This window comes from Pipistrellus hanaki, assembly GCF_964339955.1.
Source record: "Pipistrellus hanaki genome assembly, chromosome: 13".
Taxonomy (NCBI): domain Eukaryota; kingdom Metazoa; phylum Chordata; class Mammalia; order Chiroptera; family Vespertilionidae; genus Pipistrellus; species Pipistrellus hanaki.
Window position 1 is genome coordinate 55,135,532 of NC_140515.1, and position 16,824 is coordinate 55,152,355.

At 54.7% G+C, this 16,824-nt stretch overlaps 1 protein-coding gene and 1 long non-coding RNA gene across 2 annotated transcripts; one reads left to right on the forward strand and one right to left on the reverse strand.

The window, feature by feature from the left end:
* Window positions 1–491: 491 nt before the first annotated feature.
* On the forward strand, window positions 492–3,959 carry LOC311631683. The gene is made up of 3 exons (XR_014796622.1): window positions 492–649; window positions 3,006–3,237; window positions 3,287–3,959. It is a non-coding gene; the product is annotated as an uncharacterized lncRNA (long non-coding RNA).
* A 7,570-nt stretch (window positions 3,960–11,529) lies between these two features.
* On the reverse strand, window positions 11,530–13,926 carry TMEM158 (transmembrane protein 158). The gene is made up of 2 exons (XM_084902512.1): window positions 13,722–13,926; window positions 11,530–13,576 (listed from the first exon to the last, which is right to left on the reverse strand). Exon 2 carries the CDS (start codon window positions 12,975–12,977, stop codon window positions 12,081–12,083), a length of 897 nt encoding a protein of 298 aa, XP_084758638.1. The 5' UTR covers window positions 12,978–13,576; window positions 13,722–13,926; the 3' UTR covers window positions 11,530–12,080.
* Window positions 13,927–16,824: the final 2,898 nt, after the last annotated feature.

Consider the following 16,824-nt stretch of genomic DNA (forward strand, 5'->3'; position numbering starts at 1 on the left):
GTGAGGAAACTACAAACGTATTTTCACGCCCAAACCAAAGACTGAGGAGGGTACGGCTGAGGAAACCAAGCCCCGGCCGGCTGGCCTGCACAGGGCCGCTTCTGGCAGGAGACGCTGGGCAAGTCACTGGCCATCCTGCAGCTTTAAGTCCTCCCAGCAACGTAGGGCCGTGATCGGCAAACCGCGGCTCGCGAGCCACATGCGGCTCTTTGGCCCCTTGTGAGTGTGGCTCTTCCACAGAATACCACGGCCTGGGCGAGTCTATTTTGAAGAAGTGGTGTTAGAAGAGTTTTTTACGTTCTTACGTTTAAAAAATGTGGCTCTCAAAAGAAATGTCCATCGTTGTACTGTTGCTATTTGGCTCTGTGGACTAATGAGTTTGCCGACCACTGACCCAGGGAACTCTGTCTCCCATGGTGCGGTGACACGGGTGTGGTCCCCGGTACCAGGTGCCGGGGCTCTCACAGTGATTAGCTCTCTCCGCCTTGCAGGAAAACGAAGAGCAGACTCTTGGGACTTCCTTCTGGAGTGGAGATGAAGAGCCATGTGAGGTCCTGCGAGGTGCATCTTGGGAAATTTAGTCGTAGATGCACATGCACTCTTCAAAAGGTACCATTTCAAAGAAAGAAAGAAAGAAACAAAGAAAAAGGTACCGTTTCATAATACAGTAGAATTAAAAAGAAAAACCTAATTCGACACTGTTGGCATTTTCTAGACACTGCTCCACCCCTGAGGGCAGACAATTTCCTGTTCATATTTAAAGAGCGGACAGTGCCGCTCAGGCCTCTGCAGAGATAACTCTCCGTCTGTAATTACTGCTGAGTGTCAAATTGCTGCTGCTGGCGAGGGTGTTAATTAGCCAACGCCTGATGCCAGGGCTGCTAAGTGCAGCTCTTATTGTTGTTGTGTGTGTGGGGTGGGAGGCAGCGCGGGGAGGGATAGATTAAATGTGAAGGGGCTTGTTGGGGCCTGCAGGGGGAGAGAGAGCCCCCAGGACACATCCTTACTTTCTTAGCCACTAGCCTGGGAGAGAATGCACCTTTGCTGAGCATTCTGTAACCAGACAACCAAGGGGTTCCGGCTGCCTGTCAGTCACTACTTGAGCCAATTAAGCAGAGACAGGGTTGAAGCCTATATCAGCGTTTATTCTAATAACTAGTGACCCGGTGCACGAAATTTGTGCACATTAAAAGGGAATTAATTAGAGGAAATGATTTAATATTGCTATTTGCCCTTTTTCTGTAATAGAAGTGTCAGCGATGAAAGGACATTAGTAAAATGTATATGAAAATCTTCCTCCTGTCAGGGTCTGGAGCCAGCCATGGGAACCACAGTCAAGTCCCTGCCCACCCACGTGAGCCTTGAAATCGAGAGAGACCAAGACCTGGCTGGCCTCATCCCTGTCAAGCCCCGCCAGACAAGGGGCGCAGCCTCAGGTCCCCTGGCCTGGTGCTGAGGTGGGGATTGTGGCCTGAGGACCCCTGTCAAGCCCCACCAGGTGGGGAGTGCAGCCTCAGATCCCCTGTCCTGGCCCAGCGCTATACAGCCTCAGGTCCCTGCCAGAGTGCTGGGTGCAGCCATCTTGTGTTCTTATGTTACGGAATCCCTGCCTCCACTGTGGGCACAGCGGTCTTTGTGAAGGCGTGCCCGTCAATTTGCATAATCCTTCTTTAATAGATAAGACGCCGGCAGTATGGGAGAGCAGCAGGTCATCCATGCAAATCTGCTCTGCAGCCCCCTTCTCCCCCAAGCCAGCTGCTTATATTGGGTAGAAGGACAAAGGTTCTGTGGGAAAGTAAGAGTTACAGGCGTGGGAAAGTAGGCACAGCATAATCACTACAGGCTGCAAGTAATGCGGGCTGGGGGATGGCAGAGGGGAGCGCCTCCGGGCATCCCAGGACCAGATTACGGGCAACAGGGGCTGAGGGCTGCCAAGGGTGGGCGCCTCCGGGACTAGGCTGTTTCAGCCTGGAGGCTGTAAATCTCTCCATAATGACAGTCCGTTCTCGGGGAAGGAGGATGGACTGCATTCCAATGTTGGCTCCCACGTGCCCGGGTGCACAATGCCCAGCCAGGTTAGAATGTGCTTTTTCTAATCAGAACAGAACAGCCGTGGCCAACAGAGCAAGATTCATATTTCTTAGAATGATAGCTAGTCCCCAGTATTCTATTTCTGCCCCCAACAATGCCAGGCCTGGGGTGAGGAGGGAGGCCGGAGTGAGAAGCAGTAGGCAGGGAGAGGGGAGGGAGGAGGGGGGTGTGCAGGGTCCTCAGCTGTGCAGCGACCTTTCCATTTCGTTCCTCCGGCCGGAGCAAGATCTGCAGAAACCACCACCTGCAGAGAGTGGCTGGAGTCTTTCTGTGGAAGCTGCTGGGTGGCCACAGTCTGGGTGCGAGTTGACGTAGAGACAGACACAGTTGGAAGAATAGATGAGGGACCACTCACCCCTGGCCAGGCCCAGCCAGGACAGTTCCTGCCCTCCCAGAACCTGTGTCTTGGGGAAGAGACTTTAGTGGCCCGTAGCTGCTTGGTGGCTTCGAGACTGGATCATCTTCCGTGATGTCATCTCTCATCACCGCCCCTGCCATCCTGAATGTTTCAGAGACTCTGGCCACACACCTGTCCACTCCCCACATGCAGGGGCGGCACAGAAAGACTCCCCGAGTGTTCCCCTGAAAATGGGGAGCGTCAGGGTCTGTTTCCAGGAACCTCCCCTGGGAAGGGTTTGTTCGGCTCGGAGGGTTTAATAACGATACGTGTGGTCCGATCAGAGTCCAGGTCGCTTTCACAAATCCACATGGTCACACTGCCTGCCTCGGCTCATCCCCACCAGCATCAGGACAATTTTTTTAAAAAACATTCCCCTCGCTTGACAGATAGAAGGCAATCTATATGTTGGTTTTGTGAGCATGCGTGTCTAATTTTAAAGAACGCAGTGAGCTAACACTTTGAATCTCATCTAGTAGATTCTTCTTTCTCCTCGATCCCTCTTTTCCTGGAACAGCTTGGGTGGGGGGCCTGGGCCGGGAGGCAGAGGCGACCTGCCTAAGGGAGAGGAACTGGCTTCAGCGGGAGTCCAAGACGTCATTTCTCTGCTTTGAGTTTTGGAGTCGACTTTTCAAATCGCATGGCAAGACCATGGACGTGGAGGCTCGACTTCGCAGAGAGAAAAAGGGTTTTCTTATGGAACTCCCAAGGCTGGGAGTCAAAGCGGAGAGAAGTCAAAGCGGAGAGAAGCCAAAGCGGAGAGAAGCCAAAGCGGAGAGAAGCCAAAGCGGAGAGAAGCTGAGTGATGCTCTCGTGAGTCATAGAAGCGGGCCGAACGCGGAGATGACAAAAGGCAAGTGTCTGCCCCACAGGAAGGAGGAGAAGGATTATTTGGAGACTTGGGGAAAGGACTGAGAAACAGGGCAAGAAAAGGCAGGGGTCAGGCTGTGGGGGTGCTGGCTCTCCCCGCGGTAAGGGAGCTTGGAAACACCCAGGAAATGTTAAGGACCCCCAGAACGTGAGGCAGGTGCCCCCCCTCCCCCTGCCTGCAGCCTGCAGAGTCTGCATCTTTCCGAGGAGCCGCTGGGTGGGCATCCAGCACGCCCACGGTGACTGACCTCTGACCTGAGCAGCACGTGGACAAAGGCAGCTACAAAAGCGCTCACACGTGGGTTTACCTCCGCTCTCCGTCCCCTCGTGCTTACTGCTGTGTTTATTCTCCCCAAAGCATGGCTTTCCGGCCTCAGCCCAGAGAGCTGGGCTCCCCTGCCCCCAGGCGAGCCTGGGTCCGGGGCAATGGGTCAGGTATTATTGATTATTGGCTCTGATTACTCAGATACGATTTGATTTTTGTAGTCTTCTTCTTTGCCCCTAAATGACATTTGCTCTGTGTGTTTTTCATGGTAGCCCATCCTGTTGTGAGTTTTACAACAATGCGACTGATCTGATGTATATAAAAATTTGTCACACTGAAACTTAGCCTCTCTGCCCAGATCTCCAGATCCCCTTTACTGGTGTGTGTGTGTGTGTGTGTGTGTGTGTGTGTCCACTCCCACTTCCAACAGCTGGCCTCTGTCTCTTCTCTGCAGAAAGGCAGGAAGTGGGCGCCTGGGTTCTTGCAAATATCGAAAGCTGCATCAGAGCTATAAACACAACTTGCTTTTATCTACATCTCCTGCTGAGCCAACCCGAGCCTCCTGGAAAGGGCGCCACCTGGTGGCAGGAACTCAGTGGGCTGGGAGAACTCTCTCCTCTTCTCTCTCACCCACTCTTTCTCAGCTGGTGCACAGGGTGGGGGTGGGAGCATATGGGTGGAACTGGGGCTTGAGGAGAAGTGTGGGGGTGAAGACTTACCCTCTGCAGCCTCAGACTTCCCTGTTCAGCTACTGCCTCGGACACACATGCTGTCTTGCTGTGCGTGAGGGGTGGCTGGGACACTGGAACCGGATGCTGGAGTTCAAGCCCTCGCTTCACCACCGTGAGAACGTAGACAAGTTCCCAGATGCCTCTCAGCCTCCGTTCCTGATCTGTAAAAGGGAGCTCAAAGGGCCTACTTCTCTGTGTTCTTTGTAAAGAATAAAATGGGGTTCTGCATTATCTGAGTTTAGGTTCCCCCAAAGCAGATCCTGAGAGTTCGGAGGTAAGAAGTGTCTGTGGGAGGTGATCTCAGGAAGTGCCCCTTGAGGAGAGGGACGTCAGATGGAGAGGAAGACGACAGCAACAGGGAGCCACCCACCCAGCAAGCGCGCTGCCGCTGGGGCACCTGCTCAGCCTCTCTCAGCATCTGTTAGCTGGGACATTTCTCCTTACCCACCGATGCCCATCAGCCCTGATTGAGGGCTCTCCCTGGGGCATCTTAATTCCTCAGCTTATTCGGTGCCCGGGCAAAGTGGGCTAGATTTAGAAATGATGGCATTTGGAAGTTGGGTCAATATGCACAAAATGGTCAGTAGGGAGAGGCCGTGGGTGAGGAAACGCCAAAACCTTCTGTATGCATGTTCAGGAGTTCTCAGAACTGCCCTGGCTGGTTTGGCTCAGTGGATAGAGTGTCGGCCTGCTGACCTGGTTCAGTTCGGGTCAAGGGCATGTACCTTGGTTGCAGGCTCCTCCCCAGTCCAGGGCCCTGGTCGGGCACATGCAGGAGGCAACCAATTGACGTGTTTCTCTCACATAGGGATTTCTCTCTGTCTTTCCCCTTCTATTCCACTCTCTCGGTGAGGATTAAAAAATTAACAAGGAAAGTTCTCAGAACCGAGTGGGATGCTAGGAACATCTCCATAATGGTACCCATCAATGCTCCAACCAAGCCCATCCCTCTCCACCAGTGTGGCATCGCGGATAAGCAGGAGGAGTACAGAGAGTCTGTGTGCTGTGGGGAGTGCTAGGTGCCAACAGCTCTACAGCAGGTGTTTGATGTCCCTCCCACTTCATAGATGAGGAAGCGGAGGCACCTGGAGTGTGGACCCTCCTCGTGGTCATGGGTCCCATCACACCTGTGCTGGTCTCCCAGTGGGCTGCCGCTCCTGCCCCTGCCTGTGCTGGGAGAGACGAGTTTTCATCCTCTGCCTGAACTAAGCCTCTCTCTCTCTCTCTCTCTCTCTCTCTCTCTCTCTCTCTCTCTCTCTCCCCCAACCATGACGGTGCAGAAAAGTGTTTCCTTCTGTAAAATCTTGAGGCGGAACCTTTCACATTCTGCCGAGCCTGGGCACGATAATGAGCTCCGTCCAAACCCCAGAAGCCTCGGGAATCTTGGAAGAACAAGACAAAGGAAGAATTCCCAGCGGCAGGAGAGAGGGAGGGAATGGCTTCCTCATGCTTTTCCTGCAAGACCCCGGCCTGAGAGAGAAGACAAGGGAACTGGGACAGACTGGAAAGGGCTGGGCCCCTCCCTCCCGCTCATTTCCGGTGCTGCCCACGGGGGCCACTGGCGCTTGTCTGCCCCCCACCCCGGGGCCTGCGGCGGGCCCACCAGGAGTCAGCAGCCGGGGTCCCACTGTCGGCATCAGAGTCGGCAGAGGGACTGCTCGGCTCTCCCTCCTGAATGTCAGGCCGGTGACCAGAAAAGAAAACCCAGGTACCCCCGTTCACACTGTGCAAGCAGGCCAGCAGCCTGGGAGCGCGTGGGGTGGGCGGGGCTGGGCCGGAGAGGGCGGGGTTACTTATAAAGGGGCGTGACTTCTTCGCAGGGGGCGTGGTTTCTCCACAGGGGCGGGGCTTCCCCACAGGGGGCGGGGCAGCGTAGTTCCAGGTAAGGGACAAAACCCATCTTTTCTGGCCCCTGTTCAGTTCTCGGTTGGAGCCTGGCAAACCCTTCCTTTATTGTTATTTTTTTTAAAATACACTTTTATGGTACAATAGATATGACATAAAATTTGCCATTTTAATATTTTTAAGTGTACCACTCAGTGGCATTAATTACATGGACAGTGTTTTGAAACCACCCCCAACCTCTATTTCCAAACCGTTTTCACTCTCCCAAAGAGAAACCCCGCACCTGTTAAGCAGTAACGCCCTTCCCCCAGCCCCTGGTAACTTCTACTCTGCTTTCTGTCTCAATGCATTTGGGTATTCGAAGTATCTCGTGTTGAGTGGAATCACGCAGTATTTGTCCTGTTGTGACGGGCTTATTTTCACTTAGCGTAATGTCTTCAAGGTTCAACCACGTTGTCACGTGTGTCCGAAGTTCTCCCCTTTTATTTATTTATTTTTTTTATTTATTTATTTATTTTTTTTTTAGGTTTAAATGTTTTTTATGTTGATGTTAATTTTCATTCTAGCAACACAGTAGAAATGTTTTCTTTCTTTTTTTTTTTTTTTAAATCAATCTTTATTGTTCATATTATTACAAAGGTTCCTCATTTCTTCCCCCCTCCACCAGGTTCCCACCCCACCCTCTGCCCCCTCCTCATCCCCCATTGTCCTCATCCATAGGTGCACAGTTTATGTTCAGTCTCTTCCTCCCTCCCTTTCCCCGATAGTAAATCCCTTTTCAGATAGTAAATCTGTTACTTAGCATTTTCTCATATCAATAATACCTCCACATGCCCAATGATACACTTCACACAAAAGACATTTTCAAATAGGTCAACCAGCCTCATCCAGGCCCCACCCAAGGCACTCACAGATCAACACCCCAGCGCTATACTAACTCAACACATCCAGATCTAAGCCTTCATCACTTGATTCAGCAGACCCTCGAGTTCCCGCAAAAGTTTCCAGCCATGTCTGAGAGGCAGCCGTGGGCAGGTACAGGCGAGAAGCGAGCTGTTTCGGGCCTGGCTGCTCCGGGCCTGGCCTCTGTTGCTCTGGTTCTTTCCACAACCAGCTGCTCCGGGTCTGGTCACTGCCGCTCCCGACCTAGTTGCTCTGGACTTGGCTGTTGCTGCTACAGGCCTGGCCGCACCCGACCAGCTGCTCTGGGCCCGGTTGCTCCGGTCCTGGCTGCTCCGGGCCTGGCCGCTCCCAGCCTGGCAGCCGCTGCTCCGGGCCTGGCCGCACAAGACCCGGCTGCTCCCGAAGTTCTCCCCTTTTAAAAGGCTGAATAATACTGCATTGTGTGTTGTACCACATTTTGTTTATCCATTTATCTGTCGATGGAGGCTCACCCTCCCAGCAACGGGGGGAAGTCTGCAGGCCTGTGAAGGGAATCTATCCATTGGGCCAAACCGGTTAGGGCTGGGGTGTAATTCTTGCTGTTGAGCTCCGTGGGGGCAGTCTGAAGCGCTGCCAGCTGAGAGCAAAGCGCTGCCAGCTTTGCCCCTTCTCCTGCCCCTCCTGGTGCCCCCACCTCCTCCTCAGAGCTCCCTGTAGCCCAGGCTCTGCTTCTAGGGAACCCTGTCCTGATGGAACAGAGCCCATCACAGGAGAACTTCACACAGTCCATTTACTGTGAGGGCGCCGCATACATTAGACCCACTGACGGTTCCTGTCCTGGGCTGACTGCCCGCCTCTGGGCCCATCTCCTCCCTCCCTCTGGGCCTGGCCTCAGCACCCGCCCCTGCAGCGGGGCGTCTGAACGTGGCTGTTATTCAGCCATGTGCAGCTGTGACGGCTTTTGGGACAGCATCGCACAGATGCAATATCCCTCTTGCTTATTGAATCTCAGAATTCATTTTCGCACCAAAGACATCAAATAGACGCAGACGCTGCGAGGCGGCTCCGCGCTTATGAGTCGAGGAGACACATCGCACTGTTCATGCTGCGAAGTTATGTTCTGTTCCTTATCAGCCACATCCGGGGCCTCGGACACGAGAGGGAGAGCGGAGACCTTTCTCCGGGAGGGGTGGGAAGTTCGGTCTGGCTTTGATTTGTGTCTGGAGGCGATAAACTTGGGGATGGGGAAGATAGCACATCTCCCCCACCCCCATCTCCATCGGATAGAGATGGCCCTTGAATGGGTTTTAATATCCTGTGCAGCTGACCTTTGACCCATGTGTCAGCATTATACCCACATGTCAGCCTTTGTAAACCTCCTGCCCTGTGAAGCTCTCCAATACCTTCTGCAGAGGGAGGGCCCCCCAAAAGTGTCCCTGAGAAGCAGGGAAAGCAGAGCCCTGAGAACCAGGCACCTGCTGGAGTGAACATTTGTGTAATATATGCATTTGAACATTTCTTTTTAGATATGTCTCTAAAAATTGATTTAGAGAGCGAAGAAGGGAGAGGGTGAAAGAGAAACAGCAAGTGGCTACCTCCTGTGCCCCCTACTGGGGATCAGGCCTGCAACCCTGGGCATGTGGCCTGACCGGGAATCAAACCGGTGATTTCCTGCATGGGACGATGCTCAACCAACTGAGCCACACTGGCCCAGGCACAGTTGAACATTTCTTGATAAACATTAGCCATGGTCACTTATGGGTGCTGGGATGTTGCTGATATTAACTCATTGACCTTATGAAGGGTATGTTCTCATTTTCTATGATGTAGCACTTGGATTATAAAGAAGCATTTTAAGAACAATTAAGAACAGCGCAAGGGCGTTTTTAGCTATGTCACTAGCAACTCAGCTGTCTCAGGAGGCTTTCAGGTGGGCTGGGATCTGGGCTCCTGTACGCATGTGTGCACCGGCTTCCGTGGCACACTCTGTTTCTGCCTCAGAGGCAGCGACTGGCCTTCGGTAAAATCCACACTTGGAAGTTTGGCACTGCCGAGATGGTCAAACTGCCGGGAGGGCACAGGTCCCCCACAGAGCCTGCTGGCACCTGACTTTCCTCACCCACTGGGTGGTGCCAATTTAAGGTGACCAAAAGGACTACGATGTAGTCTCCTGCTCGGAGTTCAAGTTCTCAAAAAGCAGGCAAAATCAGCATAAAGGAGAACTAACCGATCCATCAGATTTACACATATGTGATCGTACACACACACACACACACACACACACACACCACCTGCACACAACCACTCCCCCACAGGCCCTGACAATTCTGAAAAATCTTCCTTTTGGAAGGTATATTTCGAATCCACCCTCAGACGGTATTCGTTAGGGCCCACCCAATGAATGCATGCTTATAAAAAGTTATATGAAGTGGCTGAGTGTCTCATTTAAAATTAATGCCCTCTGGCCTGGCTGGCATGGCTCCATGTTTGAGCGTCAACCTATGAGCCAGGACGTCATGATTCAATTCCAGGTCAGAACACATGCCCGGGTGGTGGGCTCAATCCCCAGTGAAGGGCGTGCAGGAGGCAGCTCAATCCCCAGTGTGGGGCGTGCAGAAGCATCATCATTGATGTTTCTCTCTCTCTCTCCCTCTCCCTTCCTCTCTGAAGTGAATAAAAACATATTATAAGTAGATAAAATAAAATTAATGTCCTCTGGCTCCTTTGGGTTTGCGACTCATGGAATATGACAGTGACAGGGGTGGGTCATGGGGGAGGCAGACCTTGAGTGGCTAGCTCTTAATTCTCCAAGGAAAGGAAGTGTCTGGTGTTGAAGAAATGCCAGCAGCGGCAGTACAAGACCCAGGTTTGGCCTCAGCTTTGCCTCTGCATGTAGCTGTGTGATATTAGGCAAAATGCTGAACCTCTCTGAGCTTCACTTTCCATTTTAGAGAAAAAGCAGGAAGAGTGACTGTGTGGGTGTTGGACCGGGAATGCTTAATGTGGCTTCCAGACTTACAAATGCTCTGCTTATATTAAAAAATGGACCAAGATGCGCAGTTATTGATTTTTCTCCTGTTAGCACAGGGCTAAGAAGAGGGCAGTGCCCAACGCTCCGGGAATTGCAGGGCTAGGGGACTTGTGTGACATTGCATTCTGAATGTTTGCACCATCTGGCTCACCTGCTCCTCTCCCACAGGCTGGCCTCTGCCAGAGATAGCCCTAGATCCCACAGAGCCCGAGGGGCAGCTGGAGCTGCAGGGCAATGAGCCAGCCTCTCCTTCAGATAGATCCCCGTGAAAAAAGAACCCCGTTTAAGCCCTGGCTGGTGTGGCTCAGTGGATAGAGTGTCGGCCTGTGAACTGAAGGGTCCCAGGTTCGATTCCAGATTGTGGGCTCGATCCCCAATGGGGGACTTAGAGGAAGACAGCTGATGGATGATTCTCTCTCATCATGGATGTTTCTATCCATCCCTTTTCTTTCCTTTCTGAAATCAATGATATACATATGTATAAAGAATCCTGTTTCTTTGATGTAATAGCAAATATCTCAAGGTAAAAGGAGGCTACATGTACTGAAGGTTCTCAGGTTTGAAACGCAACAGAATCCATAGGTGAGATTGTTAAACCTGCCTGCTGGACTCCATCCCAGACCCTGGTTCAGCAGGTCCAGGGTGGGGCCCTTGTTTTGCATCTCGAACCAGTCCCCGGATGATGCTGATGCCAGGGGCCATACTTTGAGGACGGAAGCTCTAAAACTGTGTCATTTATTCACTCCAACGTGGGGAGAGGGAGCAAGGTAAAGCAGCTGCTCAAGTGGGTTTTGTATGAAGTCACTTTAAGGACTTCTCACTTACTTTCCGAAAAGCAGGAAGAACCTGGAACCACTACTCAGCAGACATTGTAACATGGATGCTGTGAGTGAGGAAAGCTTTGCCATCGTTAACGATGTAGTCCTCAAACAGTTTACCTTTTAAAAAAAAACAAAACCTTCTTCATGCCAAAATAAGATCTCAGGTTTGAAGACCAGCTTTTGAAATGTGCTCATATGCTGAAGTTTACACCTAGAAAAAGGAAATCCACATGCTTTTGAAAAGGAGTCATTTCTGGGAGACACCCGGCTCAGACAGAACACGGTATTGCTTTTTCCATCTTTGGCACTTTGCTGGGTGGCTGTGCTGAGCTTGGGGCAGTGGGAAAAGTGGTAGATCGCGTAAAACCCGGTATGCCACCATGGCAAACGTCAGTGAGCTGAGGGGTGGGGATGGGGGCAGTGTGGGGCCTGGCCAAACCAATGCCATCAGGGCTAGCAACCTGGGTCCCTGTCCCACCTCTCCCAGACGGTAAGGGAGACAGAACCAGCCCTGCTCTAACTTTCTGAAGAGCCCCTCCTCCACCTTTCAGGGGGACATCCTGTAAGGCCAATAAAGAAAAAGCTACATACGCAACTCTGGAAGAAAATGTCTGTATTAAAAGCCAAAAAAAAAACCCCCCACAGAAGTACAAGAAGAAACGCCTACCAGGACACGTCACTGTAGATCAACTCGGAAAAGGTCCATAAAGTTCATTTCCAGCGGTAACAATAACAGGTCAGGGTTCAGTCATTCCCATGCTCCTTCCCCCTTTGACATAAATTAAAAAAAACAAACTTCAACTACTGTGTTCGGGTACAAAGAACTCTCACTACCAGCAATAGCAATTGGATTTTTTTTTTTTTTTACTAAAACTTTCATTTAAAACAGTTATTCAAGATATAAAACAAATACACAGGATTTGGTCATTTTCTGCCACGGATATAGGGCACGTGGGTGTAGGGGGAGGGAGGAGGCAGGGAGATGCAATAGTGGAGAAAGGGTCCCGTTCCTCTCCGCTCGGTCTTCCCAGCGGCGGACCCCTCCCCCGAAGAACTAACGGACACGACAGCACGAAGCACGGGGGCCGCGTCTCCCGGCGGGAAAGGCCCCCCGAGGGCGCGGCCGCCGGGAGCAGGCGCCGAGCGGTCACTTGGCCGCTGCCCCCGAGGTGACGGCCGCGGCGGCGGCGGCGGCAGCGGCAGCGGCGGCGGCGGCGGCGGCGGTGGTCCCCGCGGGCACGGCGGCGGGCGCGGCGGCGGCGCTGGCGCCGGCGGTGGCCGCGGTCCGGCGCTGCTCCATGCCGTTGGGCAGGAAGCCGGCGATGATGGGCACCGGCCAGATGAGGGCGGCCACGCTCCACACCACGATGACCAGGGTCATGAAGCAGGCCACCAGCGTGGACTCGATGGGCTTGCGGTTGAGTCTCCAGCCCGGCTCGCCCTGCAGCTCCTCCAGGTTGAAGTCCAGGCAGCAGAAGTGCAGCGACTCGCCCTGCAGCCACAGCGGCCCGGGGGGCTCGGCGGCGGGGTAGGCGGGCAGCGCGGTGGGCGCCCCGGCGGCGGCGGCGGCGGCCCGGGGGCGGCCGGGCGGGCGGCCCCGCACCCAGCCGCAGCCCACGCACAGGCGCAGGTCCTGCTGCGCGCCGCCCGCCGCCAGCCCCAGGTGCTCGATGAGCAGCGGCGGCCCGACGCGGTGGAAGGCGGCGGCGAAGAAGGCGCGGCCGGGCGCGTGGGTGGAGAAGAGCAGCAGGTCGCACAGGAAGCCGCGCGGGCGGCCCCAGCGCACGAGCAGCGAGCTCAGCATCTGCCGCTGCACGCTGATGTTGCAGGGCGCCGCCGCCTCCGGGCCCGCGCGCTCGGGGGCTCCGGGGGCCGCCGGGGCCGGCAGCCTCGGGGCGGCGGCGGCGGCGGGATCGCCCGCGGACGACGCGTTGGCGGAGGCGTTGGGGGGCGCCCCGAGGAGGCCCGGCGCGCCCGCGGCCCCGCCGCGAGCGGGCGGCAGCGGGCAGGCGGCGGCCAGCAGCGCGGCGAGGAGGGGCAGCATGGCCGGCGGCGGGCGCTCACACGCGCGGGGCCGGCGGCGGCGGCTGCATGGCGAGCGGGAGCCCGGAGGGAGGGCGAGCTGACGGCGGGGCCGCGGGGACCGGCGGCCGGACGGAGAGCGGGCGGCCGGGCACCTGCCGGGCCGCGGGGACGGGATCCTTCCCGGCTCCGGGTCCTCCCCGGCGCGGCCGCTCCGGGCTCCCCCGCCGCCCCCCGCGCGGGGCGCTCGGACGCTCGGACGCACGGACGGCCGGCGGCTCTCCGGGGTCGGCGCCCGCTCGCCGGGAGCAGGATTCCCCGCCTGGCTCCGCCCCCCGCGCGCCCCGCCCCGGCGCGCCCCGCCTCCGCCCGCCGGGCTGGGGGACCCGGGGCGGGGTTCCGCGGGAGGGAGGGCTGCGGGGTGCGCGCCGGAGCTCGGAGACCCGCTCGTGGGCCGGGCCGGCCGGGATGGGGGTTCAGCGGCTGGTCCGGGCGGGGTGCGCGCCAGCGGCTCAGCCTCGCTCCCGGGAGAGTCCGGCTCCGAGCCGGGAAGGCGCTCCGGGAGGGAGGGTCGCGTCCTAGGAGGGAGGCGGGAGGGCCCGAGCCGTTCCTTCGTCACGCCTCGGGGAACCTGGACCCCCGATCGTTTTAAGAAGGGGAAACTGAGGCCGGGAGAAGGGGCATGACTTCCCCCAGGCCACCTCTCTAAGAAAACTCTGGGCCACTAGTTCTTCCTGCCCTCCAAAGGTGCCTCTGAAAACCTCACCTCTGGAGAGTCTGGCTGGTGTTTCATGTCTCCAGCACAATGGACCGCTTGGTATGCTCGGCTGCCTGCAAGCCCCGAGGAAAAGACCAAGGATTCTCCGGAGTTTGGGTGGAAGCGGCTGGTGCTGAGGGGCGGCTGGGGTGGGCGGGGCCTGATGGGGAATTTCACTCCCAAGAATCCGCTCCTCCCGCGCAGGGCCCCGGCCTGGCAGGGCCAGGGAGCACCTGTCCATGACAGACTGGTCTGCAGAAAACACGTCAGGAGTCAGTCCACCCCCGTTAGGTTAGCGAGTGGGGGAGGCCTGCCAACTACAACGTGTACGGATCAGATTTATATTTAAAACATACTTTCCGGGTCAGCGTGGCCTCTTACCCTTCGGAAAACATCTCCCTGAGCTCACTCAAGGGTGACTCTGTAGTTGGAAGTTATTGTGCTCAGGCAGCAGCTGGTCCTGAGTCTGCAGGGAGTGGGGGGTGGGGTGGGGAGGTGGGAGGGGAGAGAGCAGAATCAGGGAGTCAACCAAATAGCTCTCCCTCTAAACCAGCCAAGCTTCCCCGAGCAGAACTGCATCGCTAGGTGTCCTGGCCGGTTACATTTCTAAAAGCTCGTGCCCGTTATTTCTAACAACGGGTAAGACCAGGTTGTGCAAGATGTAAAGACACCCCCACATACAGGTTCTCCAGCCTCCCCGTCCTCTTTCCAGGGGGGTAAGTGATGATTCTGGCTTGGCCTTGGTTTCCCCACCTGAACAGTGGGATGGGTGGTCCCTGCCTGGCAGCCCTGATGTGATACACCCACTGAGCCCCGTGTCTGTCTGTCTGTCCACAGAGGCGCTTGCAGGGGCTGCCCTAAGACATTGGCTGTCAGTCCAGCCCCAGCTGGCCATCTGGAGAGGCTCTTGGTCTCCACAGAAATGGTTAATTTCCTAAGAGGAGAAGGCTTCGCTTCTGTATAATCCTTTATCACTTTGCTGCCGGGAAGTGGTGCTGCCAGGCGGACAGTGTGACTTCCTGTGCGGTGGCGGGCCGGTCTTGGGCGGAGCCGTGTGGCCGGTGAACAGCTCAGGAACACGAAGTAATGAATCGAGAGAGAGAGAGAGAGAGAGAGAGAGAGAGAGAGAGAGAGAGAGAGAGAGAGAGATTGAGAGAGGCAGGCCCCATCCCCCAGGAGTGCGTGTTGAGTCAGGCCACTGTCTCTAATGGTGACTCCTCGGGTTTCGGCCAGAGGAGGGACTTCCCGGAGCAGCAGGGACGGCAGCGGAGGGAGAAGACAGGTCTTGGGGAGCCAAGCAGTTCACCGCTAAGTGGTGCCTCGGGAGCCCCGTGTCCTGGCAACCTGCTTTCTGCCCTCTTTGCCAGCACATGCCAGGGACTCCGGCACTCCGAGCGGGATGGCATAGTTCCTGAGCTTCCTAGATGGATGGCTGTCTTTTTGGACAGTAGGAATTTGGGGAAAGAAGATAAAAATGAAGTTATTTCCTGCCTTGCTTACTGCTGTGTTACCCGCACAAGGCAGAGGCTCAGTATTTGTCGACCGAACAAATTTGCCTATTTGCCGATAGCTCTGAGCAGCCACCATTCATTTTGTTCTTCACATGTGTCGGGTGTTTTGCACACATCATCCCTACTCTTCACAAAGATCCCATGGATGTGATATCTATTTTCTGATGAGGAAACGGAGGCTCAGAGAGGGTGAGAAACCTACCTGAGCTCTCACAGCCATCTCCAGTGACTCAAAAGTTTCTAGGGAACTAGTGGCATCTCATCTCATGGAGGTTGGGTTCCAAAGCAACTTATTTTGAGTGCAAATAAAAGGAACAAAGGGGTGTTAAAAGAGTGCAATGTGCCCTAGCTGGTGTGGCTCAGTCGGTAGAGCTTCAGACTGAAGGGTCCCAGGTTCAAGGGCACGTGCCCAGGTTTTGGGCTTGATCCCCAGATGGGGCATACAGGAGACAGCCAGTCAATAATTCTCTCTCATCATTGATGTTTCTATCTCTCTCTTACTTCCTCTCTGAAATAAAAAAATATATATTTAAAAAAGAATGCAATGCTATTTTTCTTTGAGAAAACTTGGTTGAGTTTCTTTAAAATACACACACACACACACACACACACACACACTCTGAGTGGCCAGATTATTATGATCACTGAATGCATAATAATCTGGCCACTCAGTGTGAATATATATATTAGAGGCCCAGTGCATGAATTTGTGCATGGGTGGGGTCCAGCCAGCCTGGCCAGGGGGAGGGGACATGGGCGGTTGGCCGGCCTGCCTGCTGGTCGAACTCCTGGTTGAGGGGACAATTTGCACATTAGCCTTTTATTACATAGGATATACCCTGAGTGGCCAGATTATTATGTGTTCAGAGATCATAATAATCTGGCCACTCGGTGTATATGCACATTATAAACACATTATAGCAGCATTATACAATGGTTGGAAGGAAAACTGGAGTAGACATTGATAATCCCAGCTACCTGATATTTTTACTTTTCTGTATTTGCATTATGGCTCTTTCCTGCATTTTTAATATTCCCTAAATGTGCAGCAAGAAGGATATTAAAGTGCCACTGTCTTTTGCAGCCATTAGTGCTTTGTGCTCTTCCCTTCAGCCCAGCAGGGACTGAGTTGCTGACTGAGTTGGCGTGCAGCTCAAGTTGTAGCCAACCTGCTCTTGAGCTGTGGCTCCTGGCCCCCTGTCCGACCCATCTCCTACCTCCTTCCCTTCCTCTCACCTGCTCTGCTCCAGGTGTGCTGGCTTCTGTGCTGTTCCTGGAACACACTGAGCAATCTCCAGACTTGAGGTCTTTGCTCATGCTGTATCCTCTGCCTGCGACGCTGTTCCTTCTGATATCTCTCTTGCTTGCTCCCTCACTCCGCCCTCCCCCCAGTCAGATCCCTGCTGAGATGTTAGCCCCTCAGAGAGGCCTTTCCAGACCACTCCTGTAAAACCGCATCCTTTCCCACCAACCCCTTCCTCTTGTCTTCCTGGTACTTATCATCAGCTGACACACTGCATGTGTGTTTTTCTTTATTGGAATGTCTGCTTTCCCAAAGGAGGACTTTATCTGTTTTGTTCAACAGAACAGCCCAAGGCACA